This window comes from Hoplias malabaricus, chromosome 1 (genome assembly GCF_029633855.1).
Source record: "Hoplias malabaricus isolate fHopMal1 chromosome 1, fHopMal1.hap1, whole genome shotgun sequence".
In the NCBI taxonomy this organism is placed as follows: Eukaryota; Metazoa; Chordata; class Actinopteri; order Characiformes; family Erythrinidae; genus Hoplias; species Hoplias malabaricus.
In genome coordinates, this window is record NC_089800.1 from 89,866,600 (window position 1) to 89,891,166 (window position 24,567).

General features: G+C 45.8%; 1 protein-coding gene across 3 annotated transcripts in view; it reads left to right on the forward strand.

The window, feature by feature from the left end:
* The window catches only part of emilin1b (elastin microfibril interfacer 1b), an 85,292-nt gene extending 76,097 nt beyond the window's left edge, over nt 1–9,195 (forward strand). For 2 of the 3 annotated variants that reach the window (XM_066675980.1, XM_066675978.1), the window contains exons 5-8: nt 1,831–1,947; nt 2,788–2,805; nt 5,238–5,372; nt 7,527–9,195. In XM_066675980.1, the coding sequence (XP_066532077.1) occupies nt 1,831–1,947; nt 2,788–2,805; nt 5,238–5,372; nt 7,527–7,855 (599 nt within the window). In that variant the 3' untranslated portion in view covers nt 7,856–9,195. The remainder of the gene's footprint in view (nt 1–1,830; nt 1,948–2,787; nt 2,806–5,237; nt 5,373–7,526) is intronic. The other variant, XM_066675979.1, reaches the window with a different exon arrangement.
* The last annotated feature ends 15,372 nt before the right edge of the window (nt 9,196–24,567 follow it).

Consider the following 24,567-nt stretch of genomic DNA (forward strand, 5'->3'; position numbering starts at 1 on the left):
TGTTATTTAAAAAATGCTCACACTCTAGTCTTTACTCTTCTGTTAAGTTGCCATTTTGTCCTGATGGCTGCAGCTAAATATCTAATTTAACTCTTTCCAGCCTGAGGTGGAGCAAGTAAAACTTGTTTAGCCTTATTTTAGTCTTGGGTTGGTGTCTTTAATCTCTTTGTGACAATGACAACTCTTCTAGAGATTGTCCATTTTTCATGTTTTTGATTATGACCAAAACATTTCTTTATGGTTTTTATCACATAACATTAATTTCCAGAGGTCACTTTTACTTTTGAAATATCCATAAAACCACAAAAAAAAAAAAAACATACACAAAAAGACAAACATTTTTCAAAATTTTAAAGATTTTCTTAGTTTTTCCTTCTTTTAGATTTTATTACTGATGTTGCTTATTAAACTTCTATTTTTTTATTGATGTTATCTACTCTACTGTCTTCAGAGCATCACCACTTCTCAGTTCTTTGGTGAAGAAAAACGAAATAAACAAAAAATCAAACAATGGTCCAAAGCAATGTAACTGCGGATGAAACAGTCGGATGCAGAGGTTTAGTGCGGACAACTCAAAAAGCCACGTGGTAACAAATTAAACCTCCATCCCTCTTTGGCTGACCACAGAACTGCTTTCTTAGAACTCCATGTGTTTAAGTAACAGAGAAGACGTTCAGAATTCTGTGTGTGTGTGTGTGTGTGTGTGTGTGTGTGTGTATACACACACTGTCTGTATCTGAAACAGAAGGTTCCAGTCAGTGCTTTTCTCAGAGCTTTGTGATGTTTGACTGTGTGTGATCAGTGTGTGTTTGTCATATATTCTGTATATCACTCAAACAAAGTGGTTAGGAGTCAGTTGCAGGTTTATTTAAGAGTCAAAAAGCAAAAAAGAGTCAAGAACCAGGAAGAGTGTCCAGGCCAGTAAACACAAGCCAAAGGGGAAAAGAACAAAAGAGCAAACAGAGTCCAAACAAAAACATCCAACAGCAAGGACCCAATAAAGGTATAAACTTGCGCTCAGAGGTGCAGACCATGATCAGACAGTACTTCACAACTCAGAGCACACAACAGTGATCTTAAATACTCAACAAATAATCTGATAATCAGACACAGGTGAGGAACCTGAACTAGTATTCAGGTGAGTGTGACCCCTGGTGGTTTGGAGGAGAACCAGATTGGGCTGATGTGACAGTGTTTCCTTTTCTTCCTTGTTTACATTGTTCTGGAAAGAGCAGCTTCCACTAGCTCAACAGCGCCACCCCAGCTCTGGAATGAAAATACATGGTCGACAAAGACAGTGCCACAAAATGTATGAACGTGGAGCAGGGCTGTTGGAAATGTTTCTGTTGGAAAAATTGGCCTGAAAGTTGAAATCAGGATTAAAATCAGGTTAAAGGTTGTGCAGCGTGTGCCAGGCTTAAGCAGCTTATGTTTGTATCCCACCTTTGGTGAGTTGATGGTGGTTTCTCAGGATACAGGTTCCTCAGGGCGTGTCCTGGTCCTCCAGCTTGTCAATATCCCCAACTTTTTCTAGCTTCTGAGTGTCAGGAACTCCTCTGACTTCACTTGGCTGCTCTTCTTTTTGTTCAAACAGAACACTGTCTCCCCAAGTGACAGAGAGAGAGAGAGGGATGCAGTTTTTACCCATGAAACTTTGGGGATCTTGGGCAAGATTCAAAGCTCCTCAGGCTGATGCTGATCAAAAAGAAACCAGAGTTAACTGTAGGGAGTGTGTGTGATGACGACATCTAACACAACAAAAACAAGAAACTATTCGGGTCTGAAAGAGTTAGGTGTGTTTTTGGTTAACGTTACGATGTCTGATTGCAGGACTTCCTGGACCTCCAGGGCTTCAGGGAGAACGAGGGCATCCAGGACTTCCTGGACCCCCAGGCTTTCAGGGAGAACGAGGGCACCCAGGTGTCGAGGGTCCACGCGGACCTCCAGGTAAACCTCCAGAACTTCTATAAACGCTCCTCTCTGGTGGATTAGTGCTTCACCTTTAAGTTAAACAACAAAGAGTTCAGCAAAAACGAGACTTTCACCAACACAGAGGAAAGGAAACCCAAAAGAGATCTCATTAATGTCTCTGTAGTTTCTCCTAGACAAAAATGTGACACTAAATGTGTGTGTGTGTAATAGACAGAGTGTGTGTGTGTGTGTGTGTGTGTGTGTGTGTGTAATAGACTGTGTGTGTTTGTGTGTAATAGACAGAGTGTGTGTGTGTGTGTGTGTGTGTGTGTGTGTGTAATAGACTGTGTGTGTTTGTGTGTAATAGACAGAGTGTGTGTGTGTGTGTAAAAGAGAGTATGTGTGTGTGTGTGTAAAAGACAGTATGTGTGTGTGTGTGTGTGTGTGTAAAAGACAGTATGTGTGTGTGTGTGTGTGTGTGTGTGTGTGTGTAAAAGACAGTATGTGTGTGTGTGTGTGTGTGTGTGTGTGTGTAAAAGACAGTATGTGTGTGTGTGTGTAAAAGACAGTGTGTGTGTGTGTGTGTGTAAAAGACAGTGTGTGTGTGTGTGTGTGTGTACACTGCTTCTTATTCAAACCTCATCCACAGCAGAAGATCAGTAAAGGGAAAGTTGAGTGTTTTTGCTGCTGTTTCCTCTTGCTGCAGTCTGCAGTCATCGTGGCCCGGTAGCGAACGCCCCGCTGCCTGATACCAGTCGGTAGAGACTCTGGTGCAGTGTATAGGAAAATAAACTGAAACTGTGGTGAACTGTGGTGTTGATATAAAAGCGATGGTGGAACAACACACACTCAGCGTCTGATCTCTCTCTGTTTCAGGTCCCAGAGGATTACAAGGTATTTACCTTCTCAACTCCAGCAGCTGGAGCCGGAGCTATTTTAGACTCCACAGATGTTTTCATTCTTACCAGAAACCACTGTGTGTGTGTGTGTGTGTGTGTGTGTGTGTGTGTGTGTGTGCGCTATAGGAGGTCAATGGGGTCTCTCTCTCTCTCTCAATTCAATCATTCTCTTTCTCTCTCTCTCTCTATCTTTCTCTGTGTCTCTCTCTCTCTCTCTCTCTGTCTGTCTGTCCCTGTGTGTGTGTGTGTGTGTCTCTGTGTGTGTGTGTGTGTGTGTGTGTGTGTGTCTCTGTGTGTGTGTGTGTGTGTGTGTGTGTGTGTCTCTGTGTGTGTGTGTGTGTCTGTGTATGTATGTGTGTGTGTGTGTGTGTGTGTGTCTCTCTGTGTGTGTGTGTGTATATGTGTGTATGTGTGTGTCTCTGTGTGTGTGTGGGTGTGTGTGTGTCTGTGTGTGTCTTTCTCTCTGTGTTATTTCACCTGTGTTTAAATGTTGTTTAAAGGATGTATACCCCTGAGGACAGTTTTATTGTGAATATAAACTCACTCTGAAGCCGGGGCTGTAACATTTTGACAGAAGTTGGGAGAGGGTCAGTTTCATTAACAGCTCCACAATCCTCTCCAGCAGCTGATGAACTGAAGCTAGTGAATAAAATAGAGTCCAGAAAAGTCCTGGTCCTGTCTGAGTGAGGGGAGAGTGGAGACACTTTCAGAGACATGGCTCTAGAGAGGAGTCCAGCAGCTTCAGGGCAGTGTGGAGGGGGCTGGGGTTGAAGGGTTTGACTCTCTACAGCAGTAAACACTAGTGCAACTATTATTAATAATCATTTTAAATTAATATAACATTATATTGCCCTGTGAAGGACTGGCGCCCCCTCCAGGGTGTGTTCCCGCATTGCGCCCAATGATTCCAGGTGGGCTCTGGATCCACCGCGACCCTGAACTGGATAAGGGTTACAGACAATGAATGAATGAATGAATGAATAACATTATATTAACAGAATATTAACACATTCCCCTTCACCTTCATGATGTATATATACTTTAATCCTCAAAGATCCATTATATTTAATTTGTGTACAGAAAAAAATAGATAAAACACAGAAAGGCAAACAGAGACAGCACAGTCTGCAGTGATAAGAGAAGAGACACACCATAAAAAAGAACGACAGAACTCCAGTCCGATTACTGTGATTTGGGACGGAGTGAGTATTATTCAGAGAACAAGTTGGATACGGGTCATCATCAGGAGTCATAGCCGAAGTGAAAACAAACAGTTTGTTTTCACTTCGGCTGCAGAAATGGTCTCCACTGCTCAGCAGGCTCAGCCCTTAGTATCTCCAGCAGGAAACGGGCTCCTTCGGTCGACATCAGCAGCAATGTTAAAGGTTAATAGCCACAGGTGGCGCCATCAATCTCCCTCGGTCGACAGAGCAGTGAAAGCAGGCAGGGAGCCGCCAAACTTCGACAAAGATACAGACTCCACAAAGAGTAGCACAGGAGGATTGTGGGTATTTACCAGATACATACGAAATGAACAGCGTAAACAGTAATAGGCTGTGGGAGCTGAGTTGGGTGTTCTCTAATCGAATCAGAAGTGAATTCAGTCATAAGCAGGTTTCCAGTTGTTTGGTCGTCCAGTGAGCTGCGAGGCTTATGGTGGATCGAGGTCATGGTGTAACTGACTTCGCCGTTAAGGCTTATAATCGACCACAGTTTCCAGACGTCACTGTTTAAATGAGCACATTGCCTCTTGCTTAAATTAAGGTTTTGTTGAAGATTGGTTGTTGTTCTTTTATTTATTTATTTTTTTTGTGGTTCATATTTTTCTGGGTCGATTATCATTGGTGTTTTCTATTTTCGTTCTTTGCATGTTGTGGTTTATTTATAGAGGTGTTGTGCTGTATTTTTCTTTTGTTTTGGGGTCAGTGCTGTAGGACGTACCCTTGCTCTTGTGGGACTTTGTTTACGACGTTTCTGACTCTGCTAGTGGTGACTGTCTAAACGGGTGTAGTCCCTCTGTTCATTACCACACTTCATAAACAGCTTTATCACTCATTTATTTGAGAAACCGTGCAGGGATCCCCTACCCTTAGGGAAACTGGGGTGGCGTAGTCTTATTTTTGACTTGGTGATAGCTCCTCTTTTACCCTGTAGGGGGCACACAGTTCCCCAAAGCGCTCCACAGTAAGTTCACGGTAAAACAGGGGAGGATAATTCAGATTTAAAACCAGATCAGTCTTGAGTGTTCACACTATGAACTGAAGGCTGACCTCAGCGGAGGACACACTCCTCTCCGAACTCTTGTGGAACGTCAGATTTAGAAGAGTGTAGATTTACAAATGAACTGTTTTCACAGCCCTGTGAGTGAGCTGTGTATTTGAAATGTGATAATGATGTGATTTGTTGTGTGTGTTTGTTGATATAAAGGTATTCCAGGTGTGGACGCCACTGTCCCGAGTGTGTCCTTCTCTGCCGCTCTCACCAATCCCATGGTTAATCCTGGAACTATAGTCTTCGACAAGATCTTCGTTAATAAAGGGAACTTTTACAACCCCAGAACAGGTACGTCATGGTTCACCTAATTATACAGGGTTGTGTTTCCATGAGGCAGCTGAGGCTTTACTGTGCACAGCGCAAGCAATAAAATCGTCGCTCGTGGGTGTGTCCAGCAGCACTGCACTGAACTGCATCACCACACAGACCACGCTTTTAAAGAAACCACAACCAGTGCTTTATTTATTCACAAAATGATCACAACCATGACATGACTTTCATCTCATTTGTGGGAATCGAGGGGATGTAATTATCAACATTCAGATTAAAGCAGATGTTTCAGTTGCAGTGCAGCTATAAACATGTCCAAATGTGTTTGAAAATGCCGTCACCTCCAAACGAATGTTAATTCTGTTCTGAGGGTGAGGGCTTTCTGTTTAGAGCAATGCACCACTAAAAAAATAATCATTTCACATTACACCCAGTACCTGCTCCTCAGCTTCAGCTTCTCTTAATAACACTGCACTGCGACACAAATATCACCACATTCCCACCTCCCCATTACATCCACAAGCTCATTGTACAATTAAAATCAGAAAATACAAACCTACAGCTGTGTTCATATCTGCAGCAATAACTGAGTATTACTTTAGACTCAAACCCAAACCCTTTGACCCCTGACCCATGAAAGTAATAATAAACTGAAACGGATTATTTAATTCACACATGATGTGGCCCTTTAACTAAAAATCTAAATGTTGTTCATTTTTACATTTTGGAGCACGTCATTATTGAATGCATCCTATTTAGGCCTTTACCACTGTTTTTTCTTTCGTTTAGTTCCCTGCATCAGTTCAAAACGTTCTTTAGACGTCTTTACAACGTTTTCTTAATTTTGATTCATTTCAATTGAACAGTGAAGAGCAAGAGATTGTCGCTGTTCTTCAGAAATTATCAGAAAAACACTGAAGAGAAACACTGCTCCAGACGTCCTTTACCCATGAGCGCTCTGTTCTTCTCTCTGACCTTTTCACATTTCCTCTCCTGGTCGTAATGAAACACCACGACCACAAAGACTCCTCGGTGTTGATCTGCAGCGCTGTGTCTCCACTTTTAGAAAAACTACAGTTGTTTCTGTTTCTGTGTGAACCTTGGCCTGAGGTCATTCACCAGACCTCCCACAGTCCTCTGTACCATCATCATCATCATCATCATCATCATCATCCTCTGAGTCTCACAGCATCTGAGTCCACAACTGAGCGCCACATTTACACACAGAGGCTTTTGGAAAACTACAAACACGTTGTTTCCTAAAAGTAAAAACAGTAAAGTTGTCTACGTGTGTTTTGCAGTTTTCTGAATATTTATTATAATTAATGAGCATTTGACAGGTGGACTACACTACAGCTTTGAAATGGAACAGTGCTTAGTTTTACTCCAAGAAACAGCCCTCAGATCAAACCTGGAGCTTCAGTTCAGAAAAATGTCCTTGAGACTTTCTCCTGCGTTTTCATGGAGATAGCAACAATATGGTAATGGTTCGGTAAACGCAGGGAAACACTTCCCCTTCATTCACAGTTCAGTGGAGAACTCAGAACACTGCCCCAAAAGGATGGATGTGTGTTTCTGTTTTTCTCTTCATTAGACGACGAAAGAGCCACCTACAAACATCACGTCTCATATTTGATACGTACTGCTTTAAAGGGTTAATCAAAGAAGTAGCTCTACCTAAATGTTAAAAGCAAAACACATGTTACACAGGGTCTCTCCTCGGACACTTGGGAATAAACAGCTCTGCATATTTTAAAGCAACACTAGGTAATATTTTAACTGTAATTTTCCAGCTTAAGGATCAGTGTGATGCTCCACTGAGGTGTAACTGCCATTGCTAGTGTAGGCTCAGCACTGTAGAAACTGCACTATGTAACTTTTGGAATTGGGGTATCCAGACTACACTGAGTGAGTTCAGCTGCTGTAAGCTGAACCCAGTGTGTATCTTCTCTACTGAACAACATGAAATAAAGTGGGATGCTTTGGAGCAGCTGCACATGAGCCTGAGTTCACCATGCCTCATGCTAAGTGTGGGCTAAGGGTGTATAAGCCCCCCACAATCCCACACCCCCCCATTCCCACTCCATTTGTGTGTCCCAAACAGTCTCTAAAGTCTGTGGATGTGTGTGTGTGAGTGTAAACTCTAATGCAGTTGTCTTTCTCCACTCTCAGGGATTTTCACGGCTCCTCGGGACGGACACTACTTCTTCAGCGCGGTTCTGACGGGCCACAAGAACGCGAAGATCGAGGCGGTTCTGTCCAGGTCCAACTACGGCGTGGCGAGAGTGGACTCGGCCGGGTACGAGCCCGAGGGCCTGGAGAACAAGCCCGTGGCGGAGGCCAAGCCCACGCCGGGCTCCCTGGCCGTCTTCAGCATCATCCTCCCGCTGCAGATCAACGAGACGGTGTGCATCGACCTGGTGATGGGAAGACTGGCCCACTCCGCCGAGCCCCTCACCATCTTCAACGGAGCTCTGCTGTTCGAGACCGCGAGTCCCTGAAGGGACCGTTACACTTCCAGACACCATGCCTTCCTCAGTTACAACATCTTAACTCTAGCGAATTTGTCCCAGTGTGTGTCGTTGTGGGAGTATTCCGAGATTTTTGTTCTGCTCGGCTCGGCTCGACTCGGCTCGGCTGGACTCGGCTCGGCTGACCCTAACCCTATCCACAGAGAAAGACTCTTATTCCATCAGCAATTCATTACACCTTCTCTACATCAAACACCTTAAAACCAGCTCCAACAGGAGGAACGATCTCAGAATATTCTCACGACGGTCTGAAAAAGAGAAGTACGGGATTTATCGCCTACATTTAAGGTGATTTCACTTGATAAAGCTCATTTTTTGCAGTGAAGACTCAGATGTAAAAAGACGACCGGCTAAAAAAAGAACGACTGGGTGAAAGGAATGACCCCGAGAAAGATGTTTTGCAGCTGGAGGCGTGGAGCAGGTGCATCAGTTATTTTTTGCTCTAGAAATGTTTTCAGAACTGAACCGAACTCCTTGGAGACGGAGAACGACTTTCAACAAACGGAGGACTTCTCTCTGGATGTGTTTTCTTCTTCCCCACGCGGCGGGATACGCTCTCTTATCATCTCTGATCTAAACAACGTCTCTAATATTCCTCATTCGGAGAGTATTATAAGAATATAATAAGATTTTTTAACAATTTTACGCTGTTTCACTTGTTTGAAGTGATTTTATTGTATGAAAGAGTCACAGGGACCCGCGGGTCTGATAGCGCCACCACAGGTCCAGCCCCTGTGCCCCGAGGATCTCTGAAACTCTGAGTGGAAGCTAGAACCAGGAAGGCCAGGGTTGCCTTGTCCTTAAGCGAGGGAACACCTGTGGACCCTGTGGACCCCGGATCTAGAGAAACAACCATCAGAGTTGCAGGGCTCTGGACTGCATGAGCCTGGTCCATGTCCCGCCTCTGGCTGTGTCCTAAACTGAGTTAAAGGTCCCAGGGTGGGAGGCGCCCCCTCGCTTAAGCCTTGGAAACATTACAGGACTAGAAGAATGACAGACACACACTACTTGACCCCAAACTCCCGAACACACAGGACTCCCTCAGAGACTCAGATAAACATGGACCTACAACATGGACCTGTGGTTATTGTTTGTGCTGTTGTTTTTCTAGATCCAAAAACAAACAAACAAAAAAAGTCTTTGGGCGGTGGATGAAGATGAGGAACAGCACGGTCTCTACACACTGCAGAGGGAACAGCACACACCTAAGACTACAGTCCACCTTAAATGGTTCAGATGTGCAGCAGTAGAGAGCTCTAAAATGCTGCATCATTTAAGGTGGAACGGAAAATTAGAATAAAGTTGGAATAAAGGCTATAAAGGTTTTTGTGGCTCACTGTGTTGTTTCTTTTACAGGTAATACAGGTTATCTGGGGACATGTGCGTCCAGCACTATGTAATGTCTTGTTGTTTTTCATAGTTTTACAGTTTGACCCTTGGCTACAGGCACCGTGTGTTTATTTTCTGTGCTCTGTTCTGATTGGCTGTTGACGGGACTCGTTCAGACTCGAGCTGGTGAAGAGTTTACTCTACGAGACGATGTCTGAAGTCGGGTCAGAATAAATCAAACGTGTCTGACATGCAGTGACACCCAGAGGAACATGTTATTCTTCATAGGTTGCTCTGTAAAGGCTCCTAAAATTCCTTAAGAGAAAACGAATGAGGCAAAAATGAGACATAAGACACTGTAGAAATATAAAGGCCATATAAAAGAGAGATAAAGGAGAGAGTAGGTTTAGATCTCTGGTCAATTTGAGCACAGAGTGTGGCTTTACTGAGATCTCCACTGAATCTCTAGAGGAGACACCTGTGAGATCACGTAGGCTTTAGGCCTCATCCACACGGAGGTTTTTAAAATCTGAGATTTTCTTCTCACTGTTTTAAAACATGTCCAGACGAATAAAACTGCTGCATTATTTTTATGGTCCAGTAGGGGGCCGTAGCACTTCTTATAGAGAGACATCAAAACACCACCAAATCACTCCATCCTCCCTCTGTAGGGCACTACACACGTCCTGATACGACTGAATCTAGATGTTAACAGTGCAGTGTATATTTCTAACACACATCATTTCTATTTATTCATCTGTGTGAATCTGAGCTCTAGTGCTGTGTGTGTGTGTACAGTGTAGTTTATGACTGATGTAGTTCACTGTAGAGGGAGCGAGGAGCTGTGTGTGTACAGTGTAGTTTATGACTGATGTAGTTCACTGTAGAGGGAGAGAGGAGTTGTGTGTGTACAGTGTAGTTTATGACTGATGTAGTTCACTGTAGAGGGAGCGAGGAGCTGTGTGTGTACAGTGTAGTTTATGACTGATGTAGTTCACTGTAGAGGGAGAGAGGAGTTGTGTGTGTACAGTGTAGTTTATGACTGATGTAGTTCACTGTAGAGGGAGAGAGGAGCTGTGTGTGTACAGTGTAGTTTATGACTGATGTAGTTCACTGTAGAGGGAGAGAGGAGCTGTGTGTGTACAGTGTAGTTTGTGACTGATGTAGTTCACTGTAGAGGGAGTGAGGAGCTGTGTGTGTACAGTGTAGTTTATGACTGATGTAGTTCACTGTAGAGGGAGCGAGGAGCTGTGTGTGTACAGTGTAGTTTATGACTGATGTAGTTCACTGTAGAGGGAGAGAGGAGTTGTGTGTGTACAGTGTAGTTTATGACTGATGTAGTTCACTGTAGAGGGAGAGAGGAGCTGTGTGTGTACAGTGTAGTTTATGACTGATGTAGTTCACTGTAGAGGGAGAGAGGAGCTGTGTGTGTACAGTGTAGTTTGTGACTGATGTAGTTCACTGTAGAGGGAGAGAGGAGCTGTGTGTGTACAGTGTAGTTTGTGACTGATGTAGTTCACTGTAGAGGGAGAGAGGAGCTGTGTGTGTACAGTGTAGTTTGTGACTGATGTAGTTCACTTTAGAGGGAGAGAGGAGCTGTGTGTGTACAGTGTAGTTTGTGACTGATGTAGTTCACTGTAGAGGGAGAGAGGAGCTGTGTGTGTACAGTGTAGTTTGTGACTGATGTAGTTCACTGTAGAGGGAGAGAGGAGCTGTGTGTGTACAGTGTAGTTTGTGACTGATGTAGTTCACTGTAGAGGGAGCGAGGAGCTGTGTGTGTACAGTGTAGTTTATGACTGATGTAGTTCACTGTAGAGGGAGAGAAGAGTTGTGTGTGTACAGTGTAGTTTATGACTGATGTAGTTCACTGTAGAGGGAGAGAGGAGCTGTGTGTGTACAGTGTAGTTTGTGACTGATGTAGTTCACTGTAGAGGGAGAGAGGAGCTGTGTGTGTACAGTGTAGTTTGTGACTGATGTAGTTCACTGTAGAGGGAGCGAGGAGCTGTGTGTGTACAGTGTAGTTTATGACTGATGTAGTTCACTGTAGAGGGAGAGAGGAGCTGTGTGTGTACAGTGTAGTTTGTGACTGATGATGTTCACTTTAGAGGGAGAGAGGAGCTGTGTGTGTACAGTGTAGTTTGTGACTGATGTAGTTCACTGTAGAGGGAGAGAGGAGCTGTGTGTGTACAGTGTAGTTTGTGACTGATGTAGTTCACTGTAGAGGGAGAGAGGAGCTGTGTGTGTACAGTGTAGTTTGTGACTGATGTAGTTCACTTTAGAGGGAGAGAGGAGCTGTGTGTGTACAGTGTAGTTTGTGACTGATGTAGTTCACTGTAGAGGGAGAGAGGAGCTGTGTGTGTACAGTGTAGTTTGTGACTGATGTAGTTCACTGTAGAGGGAGCGAGGAGCTGTGTGTGTACAGTGTAGTTTGTGACTGATGTAGTTCACTTTAGAGGGAGAGAGGAGCTGTGTGTGTACAGTGTAGTTTATGACTGATGTAGTTCACTGTAGAGGGAGTGAGGAGCTGTGTGTGTACAGTGTAGTTTATGACTGATGTAGTTCACTGTAGAGGGAGAGAGGAGCTGTGTGTGTACAGTGTAGTTTGTGACTGATGTAGTTCACTGTAGAGGGAGCGAGGAGCTGTGTGTGTACAGTGTAGTTTGTGACTGATGTAGTTCACTTTAGAGGGAGAGAGGAGCTGTGTGTGTACAGTGTAGTTTATGACTGATGTAGTTCACTGTAGAGGGAGTGAGGAGCTGTGTGTGTACAGTGTAGTTTATGACTGATGTAGTTCATTGTAGAGGGAGTGAGGAGCTGTGTGTGTACAGTGTAGTTTATGACTGATGTAGTTCACTGTAGAGGGAGTGAGGAGCTGTGTGTGTACAGTGTAGTTTGTGACTGATGTAGTTCACTGTAGAGGGAGAGAGGAGGTGTGTGTGTACAGTGTAGTTTATGACTGATGTAGTTCACTGTAGAGGGAGCGAGGAGCTGTGTGTGTACAGTGTAGTTTATGACTGATGTAGTTCATTGTAGAGGGAGAGAGGAGCTGTGTGTGTACAGTGTAGTTTATGACTGATGTAGTTCACTGTAGAGGGAGCGAGGAGCTGTGTGTGTACAGTGTAGTTTGTGACTGATGTAGTTCACTGTAGAGTGAGAGAGGAGCTGTGTGTGTGTACAGTGTAGTTTGTGACTGATGTAGTTCACTGTAGAGGGAGCGAGGAGCTGTGTGTATACAGTGTAGTTTGTGACTGATGTAGTTCACTGTAGAGGGAGAGAGGAGCTGTGTGTGTACAGTGTAGTTTGTGTCTGATGTAGTTCACTGTAGAGGGAGAGAGGAGCTGTGTGTGTACAGTGTAGTTTGTGACTGATGTAGTTCACTGTAGAGGGAGTGAGGAGCTGTGTGTGTACAGTGTAGTTTGTGACTGATGTAGTTCACTGTAGAGGGAGAGAGGAGCTGTGTGTGTACAGTGTAGTTTATGACTGATGTAGTTCACTGTAGAGGGAGCGAGGAGCTGTGTGTGTACAGTGTAGTTTGTGACTGAAGTAGTTCACTGTAGAGGGAGAGAGGAGCTGTGTGTGTACAGTGTAGTTTATGACTGACGTAGTTCACTGTAGAGGGAGAGAGGAGCTGTGTGTGTACAGTGTAGTTTGTGACTGATGTAGTTCACTGTAGAGGGAGCGAGGAGCTGTGTGTGTACAGTGTAGTTTGTGACTGATGTAGTTCACTTTAGAGGGAGAGAGGAGCTGTGTGTGTACAGTGTAGTTTATGACTGATGTAGTTCACTGTAGAGGGAGTGAGGAGCTGTGTGTGTACAGTGTAGTTTATGACTGATGTAGTTCACTGTAGAGGGAGAGAGGAGCTGTGTGTGTACAGTGTAGTTTGTGACTGATGTAGTTCACTGTAGAGGGAGCGAGGAGCTGTGTGTGTACAGTGTAGTTTGTGACTGATGTAGTTCACTTTAGAGGGAGAGAGGAGCTGTGTGTGTACAGTGTAGTTTATGACTGATGTAGTTCACTGTAGAGGGAGTGAGGAGCTGTGTGTGTACAGTGTAGTTTATGACTGATGTAGTTCACTGTAGAGGGAGTGAGGAGCTGTGTGTGTACAGTGTAGTTTGTGACTGATGTAGTTCACTGTAGAGGGAGAGAGGAGGTGTGTGTGTACAGTGTAGTTTATGACTGATGTAGTTCACTGTAGAGGGAGCGAGGAGCTGTGTGTGTACAGTGTAGTTTATGACTGATGTAGTTCATTGTAGAGGGAGAGAGGAGCTGTGTGTGTACAGTGTAGTTTATGACTGATGTAGTTCACTGTAGAGGGAGCGAGGAGCTGTGTGTGTACAGTGTAGTTTGTGACTGATGTAGTTCACTGTAGAGTGAGAGAGGAGCTGTGTGTGTGTACAGTGTAGTTTGTGACTGATGTAGTTCACTGTAGAGGGAGCGAGGAGCTGTGTGTATACAGTGTAGTTTGTGACTGATGTAGTTCACTGTAGAGGGAGAGAGGAGCTGTGTGTGTACAGTGTAGTTTGTGACTGATGTAGTTCACTGTAGAGGGAGAGAGGAGCTGTGTGTGTACAGTGTAGTTTGTGACTGATGTAGTTCACTGTAGAGGGAGTGAGGAGCTGTGTGTGTACAGTGTAGTTTGTGACTGATGTAGTTCACTGTAGAGGGAGAGAGGAGCTGTGTGTGTACAGTGTAGTTTATGACTGATGTAGTTCACTGTAGAGGGAGCGAGGAGCTGTGTGTGTACAGTGTAGTTTGTGACTGAAGTAGTTCACTGTAGAGGGAGAGAGGAGCTGTGTGTGTACAGTGTAGTTTATGACTGACGTAGTTCACTGTAGAGGGAGAGAGGAGCTGTGTGTGTACAGTGTAGTTTATGACTGACGTAGTTCACTGTAGAGGGAGTGAGGAGCTGTGTGTGTACAGTGTAGTTTATGACTGATGTAGTTCACTGTAGAGGGAGCGAGGAGCTGTGTGTGTACAGTGTAGTTTGTGACTGATGTAGTTCACTGTAGAGGGAGAGAGGAGCTGTGTGTGTACAGTGTAGTTTATGACTGATGTAGTTCACTGTAGAGGGAGTGAGGAGCTGTGTGTGTACAGTGTAGTTTGTGACTGATGTAGTTCACTGTAGAGGGAGTGAGGAGCTGTGTGTGTACAGTGTAGTTTGTGACTGATGTAGTTCACTGTAGAGGGAGCGAGGAGCTGTGTGTGTACAGTGTAGTTTATGACTGATGTAGTTCACTGTAGAGGGAGCGAGGAGCTGTGTGTGTACAGTGTAGTTTGTGACTGAAGTAGTTCACTGTAGAGGGAGCGAGGAGCTGTGTGTGTACAGTGTAGTTTGTGACTGAAGTAATTCACTGTAGAGGGAGAGAGGAGCTGTGTGTGTACAGTGTAGTTTATGACTGACGTAGTTCACTGTAGAGGGAGAGAGGAGCTGTGTGTGTACAGTGTAGTTTATGACTGACGTAGTTCACTGTAGAGGGAGAGAGGAGCTGTGTGTGTACAGTGTAGTTTATGACTGACGTAGTTCACTGTAGAGGGAGAGAGGAGCTGTGTGTGTACAGTGTAGTTTGTGACTGATGTAGTTCACTGTAGAGGGAGAGAGGAGCTGTGTGTGTACAGTGTAGTTTGTGACTGAAGTAGTTCACTGTAGAGGGAGCGAGGAGCTGTGTGTGTACAGTGTAGTTTGTGACTGAAGTAGTTCACTGTAGAGGGAGCGAGGAGCTGTGTGTGTACAGTGTAGTTTGTGACTGAAGTAATTCACTGTAGAGGGAGAGAGGAGCTGTGTGTGTACAGTGTAGTTTATGACTGACGTAGTTCACTGTAGAGGGAGAGAGGAGCTGTGTGTGTACAGTGTAGTTTGTGACTGATGTAGTTCACTGTAGAGGGAGGGGGTGTCTGCGTGGGTTTCCTCCGGGTGACTGTCTGTGAGGGGTGTGGTGTGTTCTCTCTGTGTCCGTGTGGGTTTCCTCTGGGTGACTGTCTGTGAGGAGTGTGGTGTGTTCTCTCTGTGTCCGTGTGGGTTTCCTCCGGGTTCTCCAGTTTCCTCTCACGCTCCAGAAACACAGGTGGATTGGAGACTCATAAGTGTCCGTAGGTGTGAGTTTGTGAGTGAATGTGTGAGTGTGTGTCACCCTGTGAAGGACTGGCACCCCCTCCAGTGCCCTCCAGTCCCTAATAAAGAAGGTAATAACACAAAACACAACAATTTATAGTATTAGAAATAGTAAAGAATATGGTTCTATATAGAACCGTGAAAACTTACAGACCCTTCTGCTAAAACTCGTTGCATCAGAGGAACCCTTTTTGGTGACGTACAGAACACCTTTGTGCTGAAAAGAACACTTTAATCCTGCAACAGGTTCTTCAAGTGTTCAGGGTTCTATATAGAACCATTTACTTAAAAAAAACCTTTGTAGAACCCTCAGCAGAACTGAAGTCTTCTTTTTTCTTCAGAAGCTCTCGGCTGTGGGAGTGTGACAGTCCCAGGGTGTTTTGCACACACACCGAGGGAGAGACACTGGTGTGTTTTATGATGTTTTTCAGAGCTGTCATCTTTCACAATCAGTCGCTGGGGAGGGATTATATTGCAACAAACTCCAGAAACAGCACTTTGTAAACATAGTGTACCACTTTAGAATAGGACTACACTTATAAGATTAAGAAATCTGTTATTACATAGTTATTATTAGGTTACTGTGAACACACACACACACACACACACACACACACACACACACATACACACAGTAGTGCACTAGGGGCTGTGAACACACACACACAAACACACTCACACACACACACACACACATACACACAGTAGTGCACTAGGGGCTGTGAACACACACACACAAACACACACACACACACATACACAAAGTAGTGCACTAGGGGCTGTGAACACACACACACAAACACACACACACACACACACACACACACATACACAAAGTAGTGCACTAGGGGCAGCGCCCAGGGAGCAGTTGGGGGTTCAGTGCCTTTCTCAAGGGCTCCTCAGCCGTGGATGTTCCTGTCTTCAGGTACCAGGCCCGGTCTCTAACCATTAGGCCATCTACAGTCAAACCTCAGATCTCACAGAATATTGATCTGTGTCTCCATCAGTCGACATTAACCCTGTCAGCTCCAACACATTTGTTAAGAGGTTTAACCCTTTAATCAACTGATAGAGCCTCTTTGTCGACGCTGATGTTAATGTGGTGTGACATTCACAAGTGAAATGATTAACTTCACTTCCACATTTTCAGTGAGTTCTGACCCTGTCGGTGTCAGAGAGGTCAGGGTCATGTTTGTGTATCTCTCTGTTGAAAATGATTAGCTTTGACCATTGTTTATTACATAGTTATTATAACATCTCAAACAGATCTTAAACCCATTATAAACGTTATGAAACGTTATCTGAAAGTGGTACCAAAAACCCAAGAAATGAAAATTTGATCTCGCCACCATTAGCCTGGTGTGATGCCCTCTAGTGGTCAAAGTAGAGAAGTGTGAAACATTACAGGAGCGTTATAACAACATACTGCATTACAACACATTACACACACTGCCCACACTGTCCCCCGGCTCATACACACACAGATGTCCCTCGTGACTACGTCATCACCCTCTTTGTTCATGAAGAGGCCTTCTGGAGGCTAAAGCTGCTAGTTGTTTTAATGGCACTTTCCACGCTTGACTTATACAGTGTTTTTCTCCGTGGTGTCAGTGGGAGGTGGAGGATTCCTGGGCACAGTGTTCTTCTGGCCTCCAGCAACAGAACTACATCAGAACAGGATAATCCCAGCAGAAATACGACAAACATCACTGAGAAACGTTGGGCATTATGTTTTTAACAGGTTAGAGTCTTTAAAAACGATCTGTTCAGTCAGCGTCATCACAGCCATAAACTCCTCTGATCAACGTTAGTGTTGTGGAAAAGAAATGCAACTGGAAAAATGTAAATAAAAGCTGCCTAAAGTGCTCATAAATCACTCTTTATGAGTTCAGAACGGCTCTGATGTGGAGGAAGGTGAACTCCAGCTTTAATGAGACACACGAGCAGCTGAAACTCGGCCAAGAACAACACGGAGAGATCTTATCATAAACAGGGCTCTCTGCTCCTCTAAAAGGACTTTAATACGGTCATTAACTCCGGGTCGCTGGAGTGTTTACAACAGACAATAAACAACAGCCGCCGGACAATTGGGTTTTTCCTTTTGGGCTCCGTTCCAACACTGAGATCCAGAGCTTCAGGACAAAGCCGTCCTGGAAAATAATCAAAGACAACTGTCTTTAACGTATTTCAACTTCAAACGTCCCTCACAGAGTGAAATCATCCAGATAACTTTCACTGAGCAGTGGTCACTCGCATTAAACATCTCTGAGGCCTCTTCAGATTTATCTTTCCGCACTCACATTATGACCCTTCATCACAACCTTTACATTCACAGCTGAACCACACTCTGAAGAGAACGATCTCATGGTAAGTGCATTCCTCTCAGACTCACTGGGAATCACTGGAATCACTGGGCACAAGGTGAGAACACACCATGGAGGGGGCGCCAGTCCTTCACAGGGCGACACACACTCACACATTCTCTCACACACTCACACCTATGGACACTTTTGAGTCTCCAATTCACCTACCAACGTGTGCTTTTGGAGTGTGGGAGGAAACCAGAGCACCCGGAGGAAACCCATGCAGACACAGAGAGAACACACCACACTCCTCACAGATAGTCACCCGGAGGAAACCCACACAGACACAGGGAGAACACACCACACTCCTCACAGACAGTCACCCGGAGGAAACCCACGCAGACACAGAGAGAACACACCACACTCCTCACAGACAGTCACCCAGAGGAAACCCACGCAGACACAGGGAGAACACACCACACTCCTCACAGACAGTCACCCGGAAGAAACCCACGCAGACACAGAGAGAACACACCACACTCCTCACAGACAGTCACCCGGAAGAAACCCACGCAGACACAGAGAGAACACACCACACTCCACACAGACAGTCACCCGGAGGAAACCCACCCAGACACAGAGAGAACACACCACACTCCTCACAGACAGTCACCCGGAGGAAACCCACGCAGACACAGGGAGAACACACCAACTCCTCACAGACAGTCACCCGGAGGAAACCCACGCAGACACAGGGAGAACACACCACACTCCTCACAGACAGTCACCCGGAGGAAACCCATGCAGACACAGAGAGAACACACCACACTCCTCACAGACAGTCACCCGGAGGAAACCCACGCAGACACAGGGAGAACACACCACACTCCTCACAGACAGTCACCCGGAGGAAACCCACGCAGACACAGAGAGAAGACACCAACTCCTCACAGACAGTCACCCGGAGGAAACCCATGCAGACACAGAGAGAACACACCACACTCCTCACAGACAGTCACCCGGAGGAAACCCATGCAGACACAGAGAGAACACACCACACTCCTCACAGACAGTCACCCGGAGTGGGACCCTGGAGCTGTGACAGAGCCTGTTGTAAGTTTAATTTGAATTATTTACAGATGGACTTCATTTGTTTAAAGTGTTTGAGTCTGTAGAAAGTGTCTGATTTCAGTTGGAGATCATTTGGTTTGTTTCACGCATCATTTCTTGAAATCTGCCTGTGGCAGATTCAATGCCCCCGGGACCCAGAGGAACTCAGAGAATTGAAAGGTGGGGACCTCTGCTGAAGAGAAACTCCACCCTCCAGGACAAGGGCGGCCTCATGCTGCATTCAAGTGGTGTCGGTTTTATTGGAAAAACAAATTTCCCCACCAGGAGGCGTTTAACGCAACACCAACGACTGTGACGTAAACACTGATGTCAACACGGCGTAACAGTCCATCATTTTGGGGAAATTAATCTCTAAGCTCTACGTATTTTAAGGTGGAATGATATGTTTGATGGAATTAACAGCTGTATCTTGTTGGTGACTGAAGTGTAAATCGTCTGTAAGTGTTTATTCACTGTTTGAATTCCCACAGAAACTCATGTGTAACTCGAGCTGTGTAGTTTTGTAGCACTTTCGCTCTGTGTTTACTTTCATGCAGTTAGCGCTCTCCTGAATTTAGAGTCAGTTCCACCTTAAGTAATGTAACTGTAACAGCAGAAATAAGTCAGTGTTACCCCCCTATGGAGCAGGAATAGAGCAACATCCTCATCTCGGTTGGTGCTTTTCAGCGTTTGGAGTCTCTCCGTTGTCTAAAAACCTCCAGATGGCGTTTCTCTGCCGTGAGCAGAGAGAGAGAAAGCCTAGCACCGGACCCAGACACTTTGTTTTTTTACCCATTTACAGACACTGGGGCTTCGTAAACACATTAGAGCGGTTTCCAGAGCAGCACATGGAGAGGACACACAGAGCTTTATACACAGGGTTTGATTAAATAAGCCTTTAATTCTAAGAGTAATGTCGTTTTTAAACATCTCCAATGAACACATGTTCTTTTGCTATATTTATGCTCAAAAACACCCAGAGAAAAGCTGAAATCAATGACACCACAAAAAAATCGGTCTACTTTATTTTTAACGGCTCATTCCACGCATTCATTGTCTGTGACTCTTATCCAGTTCAGGGCAGCGGTGGGTCTGGAGTCTACACGGAATCACTAGGAACAGGGCGGGAACACACCCAGGAGGGGGCGCCAGTCCTTCACAGGGCCTATACACGTCTGGGAAGGCTTCACACTGTTGGATCAATGTTGTGACGATTTGATGGCATTCAGCCATGTAAACCTTAGCAAGGCCCTGTTGGACGGTGAGTTCTGGATCAGAAACTCCACTCCATCACCCCAGAGAACACCGTTCCACTGCTCTAGGGCCCGGTGCAGGGGCAATGTATACCCCTTACCCTTGTAGGCCACATTAGGCACTGGGTGTGGTGGCATTAGACTCAGACGCAGAGATTGATGGAGTTCACACTGTGTTTACACACAGTGTATGTTTCTCACAGAGGAAACGAGCTCAGACCCGGAAGTCCTTTTATGGACGTAACGCCACACGACAGAGTTTTACTGAAGCAGCCAGTGATTAAGTTAAGGTTAAGGTTGGAGTGTTGTGTCACTGGAGAGTTGTGTTTTTCCTCACGACTGAATAATGGATGGGTTTTACAGTATTTTCAGTGACACCCCTACGAGGCCTCGGACCATTTCCTGAAGCAGAACGCAATTGAAAACATGTTGTGCTCGGAACAAGCCCAGGTTCCATTTGTTTAAACTGTTTGCTGGTTGTTATATACACACTCTGATCCACGTGGAAACGTGAACACTGCCCTGTTTCCCCGGCTCTCGGCCGGAGGAGTTGTTCTGGACCCGTGAGCTCATGGAAAGAGAAACATTTCTGGGTGATTATCAGCAGCACACTGGGGTTTCATTTACAATCAACAAAGACCCTTTCTACCTCCTCATTTAGAGACTCACACTCCTCCCATTTCTCTCTGAGTCTAGACGAGACGCTGAGCTCCTCCTCTCTCCACTTTTCTCCAGACCCTCACAGCATGAGACATGAGAGAGAGAGAGAGAGAGAGAGAGAGAGAGAGAGACAGAGAGAGAGAGAGAGAGAGAGAGAGACAGAGAGAGAGAGAGAGAGAGAGAGACAGAGAGAGAGAGAGAGCGAGAGAGAGATTGGGGAAGAGAAATTATCACGTACAAATTTGTACATTTGTTTATTTTAACTGTGATTCAGAACTCAAACTCTGCTCTTTTGTCATGGTACAGTGACTGGGTGAGTGTGTGTGTGAGTGAGTGAGTGACTGGGTGAGTGAGTGAGTGAGTGAGTGAATTTGTGAGTGAGTGACTGACTGTGACTGTGAGTGAGTTACTGTGTGTGTGTGAGTAACTATGTGAGTGTGAGTGACTGTGTGTGTGTGTGTGAGTGACTGTGTGAGTGAGTGACTGAGTGTGTGAGTGATGGTGAGTGTGTGAGTGAGTGACTGTGAGTGATGATGAGTGTGTGAGTGACTGTGTGAGTGACGGTGTGACTGTGTGTGTGTGTGAGTGACTGTGTGTGTGTGTGATGGTGAGTGACTGTGAGTGAGTGACTGTGAGTGTGTGAGTGACTGACTGAGTGTGTGTCTGTGTGTGTGAGTGATGGTGAGTGACTGTGAGTGAGTGACTGTGAGTGTGTGAGTGACTGTGTGAGTGACAGTGTGAGTGTGTGTCTGTGTGAGTGACTGACTGTGTGTGAGTGACTGTGTGAGTGATGGTGAGTGTGTAAGTGACTGTGTGTGTGTGAGTGTGTGAGTATGAGTGACTGTGAGTGAGTGTGTGTGTGAGTGTGAGTGACTGTGTGAGTGACTGTGTGAGTGATGGTGAGTGTGTGAGTGACTGTGTGAGTGACAGTGTGAGTGTGTGTCTGTGTGAGTGACTGACTGTGTGTGAGTGACTGTGTGTGTGTGAGTGTGTGAGTGTGAGTGACTGTGTGAGTGAGTGAGTGACTGTGTGTGTGTGAGTGTGTGAGTGTGAGTGAGTGTGTGTGTGAGTGTGAGTGACTGTGAGTGAGTGTGTGTGTGAGTGTGTGAATGTGAGTGACTGTGAGTGAGTGTGAGTGACTGTGTGTGTGTGAGTGTGTGAGTGTGAGTGACTGTGAGTGAGTGTGTGTGTGAGTGTGTGAGTGTGAGTGACTGTGAGTGAGTGTGTGTGTGAGTGTGAGTGACTGTGTGTGTGTGAGTGTGTGAGTGTGAGTGACTGTGAGTTAGTGTGTGTGTGAGTGTGTGAGTGTGAGTGACTGTGAGTTAGTGTGTGTGTGAGTGTGTGAGTGTGAGTGACTGTGAGTTAGTGTGTGTGTGAGTGTGTGAGTGTGAGTGACTGTGTGAGTGAGTGAGTGACTGGGCGGATGTTTATCAGCAGTCTGTGTTAGAATGATATTAACTCGATCATGTTTCTGATTGGTACGTCTCTGAGAGTGGACTGTGGACAGGACGTGAAAGGGTCAATCTCATCCACATCAAAGCAGCCACTGAGTTGAGATCTGAGAAACAGGAAGGTGGGAACCGTCGGTAAGATCGGCTTGTTCTCGCCTCCTGAGAAAACGTCTGAGGCGCGCTGACGCTGAAGACGAAGGAAACTCGACGCCTTTGATTCCTCTTCCTCGTCTTTGATCTGTGGAGTTCATTAAAGAGCTGCTTCCTGTGCCTTTGATAAAACAGCGCTTTTCCAGAACCACCTTTAATAAGTCACACGTGTTTCACTGTGAAAACGGAGACCACTCAGGGGTTAAAAGTCAGGGCTGATAAAGGCGGGGTGTGTGTTAGTGTCCAGCTGTTCGGGCGGTGATTAAAACCTCACGTTTCCTGTTTACCTTTTATCTCTTTCTGTTTCATCACTAAAACAACACACAGTTAAAGTCCCACACACAGCAGGTTTAATCTCCACAGACACACAGGAAACTCTGGAGCAGCTGCACATGAGTCTACTGTCAACAACACAGAGGGGTGTGGAACAGTGGAACTGTGTTCTCTGGAGCGATGGAGTTCCTCTGGTGTGTGGAACAGTGGAACTGTGTTCTCTGGAGTGATGGAGTTCCTCTGGTGTGTGGAACAGTGGAACTGTGTTCTCTGGAGTGATGGAGTTCCTCTGGTGTGTGGAACAGTGGAACTGTGTTCTCTGGAGTGATGGAGTTCCTCTGGTGTGTGGAACAGTGGAACTGTGTTCTCTGGAGTGATGGAGTTCCTCTGGTGTGTGGAACAGTGGAACTGTGTTCTCTGGAGTGATGAGGTTCCTCTGGTGTGTGGAGCAGTGGAACTGTGTTCTCTGGAGTGATGGAGTTCCTCTGGTGTGTGGAACAGTGGAACTGTGTTCTCTGGAGTGATGGAGTTCCTCTGGTGTGTGGAACAGTGGAACTGTGTTCTCTGGAGTGATGGAGTTCCTCTGGTGTGTGGAACAGTGGAACTGTGTTCTCTGGAGTGATGGGGTTCCTCTGGTGTGTGGAACAGTGGAACTGTGTTCTCTGGAGTGATGGAGTTCCTCTGGTGTGTGGAACAGTGGAACTGTGTTCTCTGGAGCGATGGGGTTCCTCTGGTGTGTGGAACAGTGGAACTGTGTTCTCTGGAGCGATGGGGTTCCTCTGGTGTGTGGAACAGTGGAACTGTGTTCTCTGGAGTGATGGAGTTCCTCTGGTGTGTGGAACAGTGGAACTGTGTTCTCTGGAGTGATGAGGTTCCTCTGGTGTGTGGAGCAGTGGAACTGTGTTCTCTGGAGTGATGGAGTTCCTCTGGTGTGTGGAACAGTGGAACTGTGTTCTCTGGAGTGATGGAGTTCCTCTGGTGTGTGGAACAGTGGAACTGTGTTCTCTGGAGTGATGGAGTTCCTCTGGTGTGTGGAACAGTGGAACTGTGTTCTCTGGAGTGATGGGGTTCCTCTGGTGTGTGGAACAGAGGAACTGTGTTCTCTGGAGTGATGGGGTTCCTCTGGTGTGTGGAACAGTGGAACTGTGTTCTCTGGAGTGATGGGGTTCCTCTGTGTGTGGAACAGTGGAACTGTGTTCTCTGGAGTGATGGGGTTCCTCTGGTGTGTGGAACAGTGGAACTGTGTTCTCTGGAGTGATGGAGTTCCTCTGGGGTGAGTTGGAGTGATGAATTTGATCCAGAACTAATCCCCAACATCAGCCCCTGCCCCTCACTGATGATGATGAGGCTGAATACAATCAAACGAGTGTTTTAGTGCCTCTGAAGTTGCAGCCAGCATTTCCCTTAATGAAGGACTCCACAGTGTCCCCAAGCTGAGAGGGGGAGGAGCACATGCCTTCTCAGGGACAGGTGAGGCCACACAACCTGCAAAGCTCTGATTGGCCAGAGACTTGTCAATCACCAGGAAACACAGAGCTCCAGCACAAACTCACCACTTGTAAAATCTCTGAAGTTACAGCAGCGTTCACATTAGTTTTTATCCGACTCTCAGCAGCAGCTCGTAACATTCCCCCGAGGGGTTTCTGAAGAGGAGACGCTCCTTGGGACGGTGTCTGAGGAAAATCTCCAGCGAAAGACGAACATGAGACAAGGAAAACTGCTCTGTGAGGAACTGGGTTCAGTCCAAACAACAACAACAACAACACGCCACACCACGAGGAAACAGAGCCTGACTCTACCACTGCACTGTTTTCAATGCGGTTGCCGTTAGAGACGGGGTTTTGACACGACTCTGGCTCCATTTTGTAGAGAGTTGTGGGAGCGGAAAAGCAGCTGGTTAAAGGTGAGTCACACTGAGCCGATCCCACACAGTGGAAAAGCACCACATGTTTAAATACTGTATTAATTCAGTTTGAGGATTTAAATCCAGTGTGAGTGTGTGGTTACGGTCTGAATGTAATAACCGCGGTGTGAATCTGCAGTG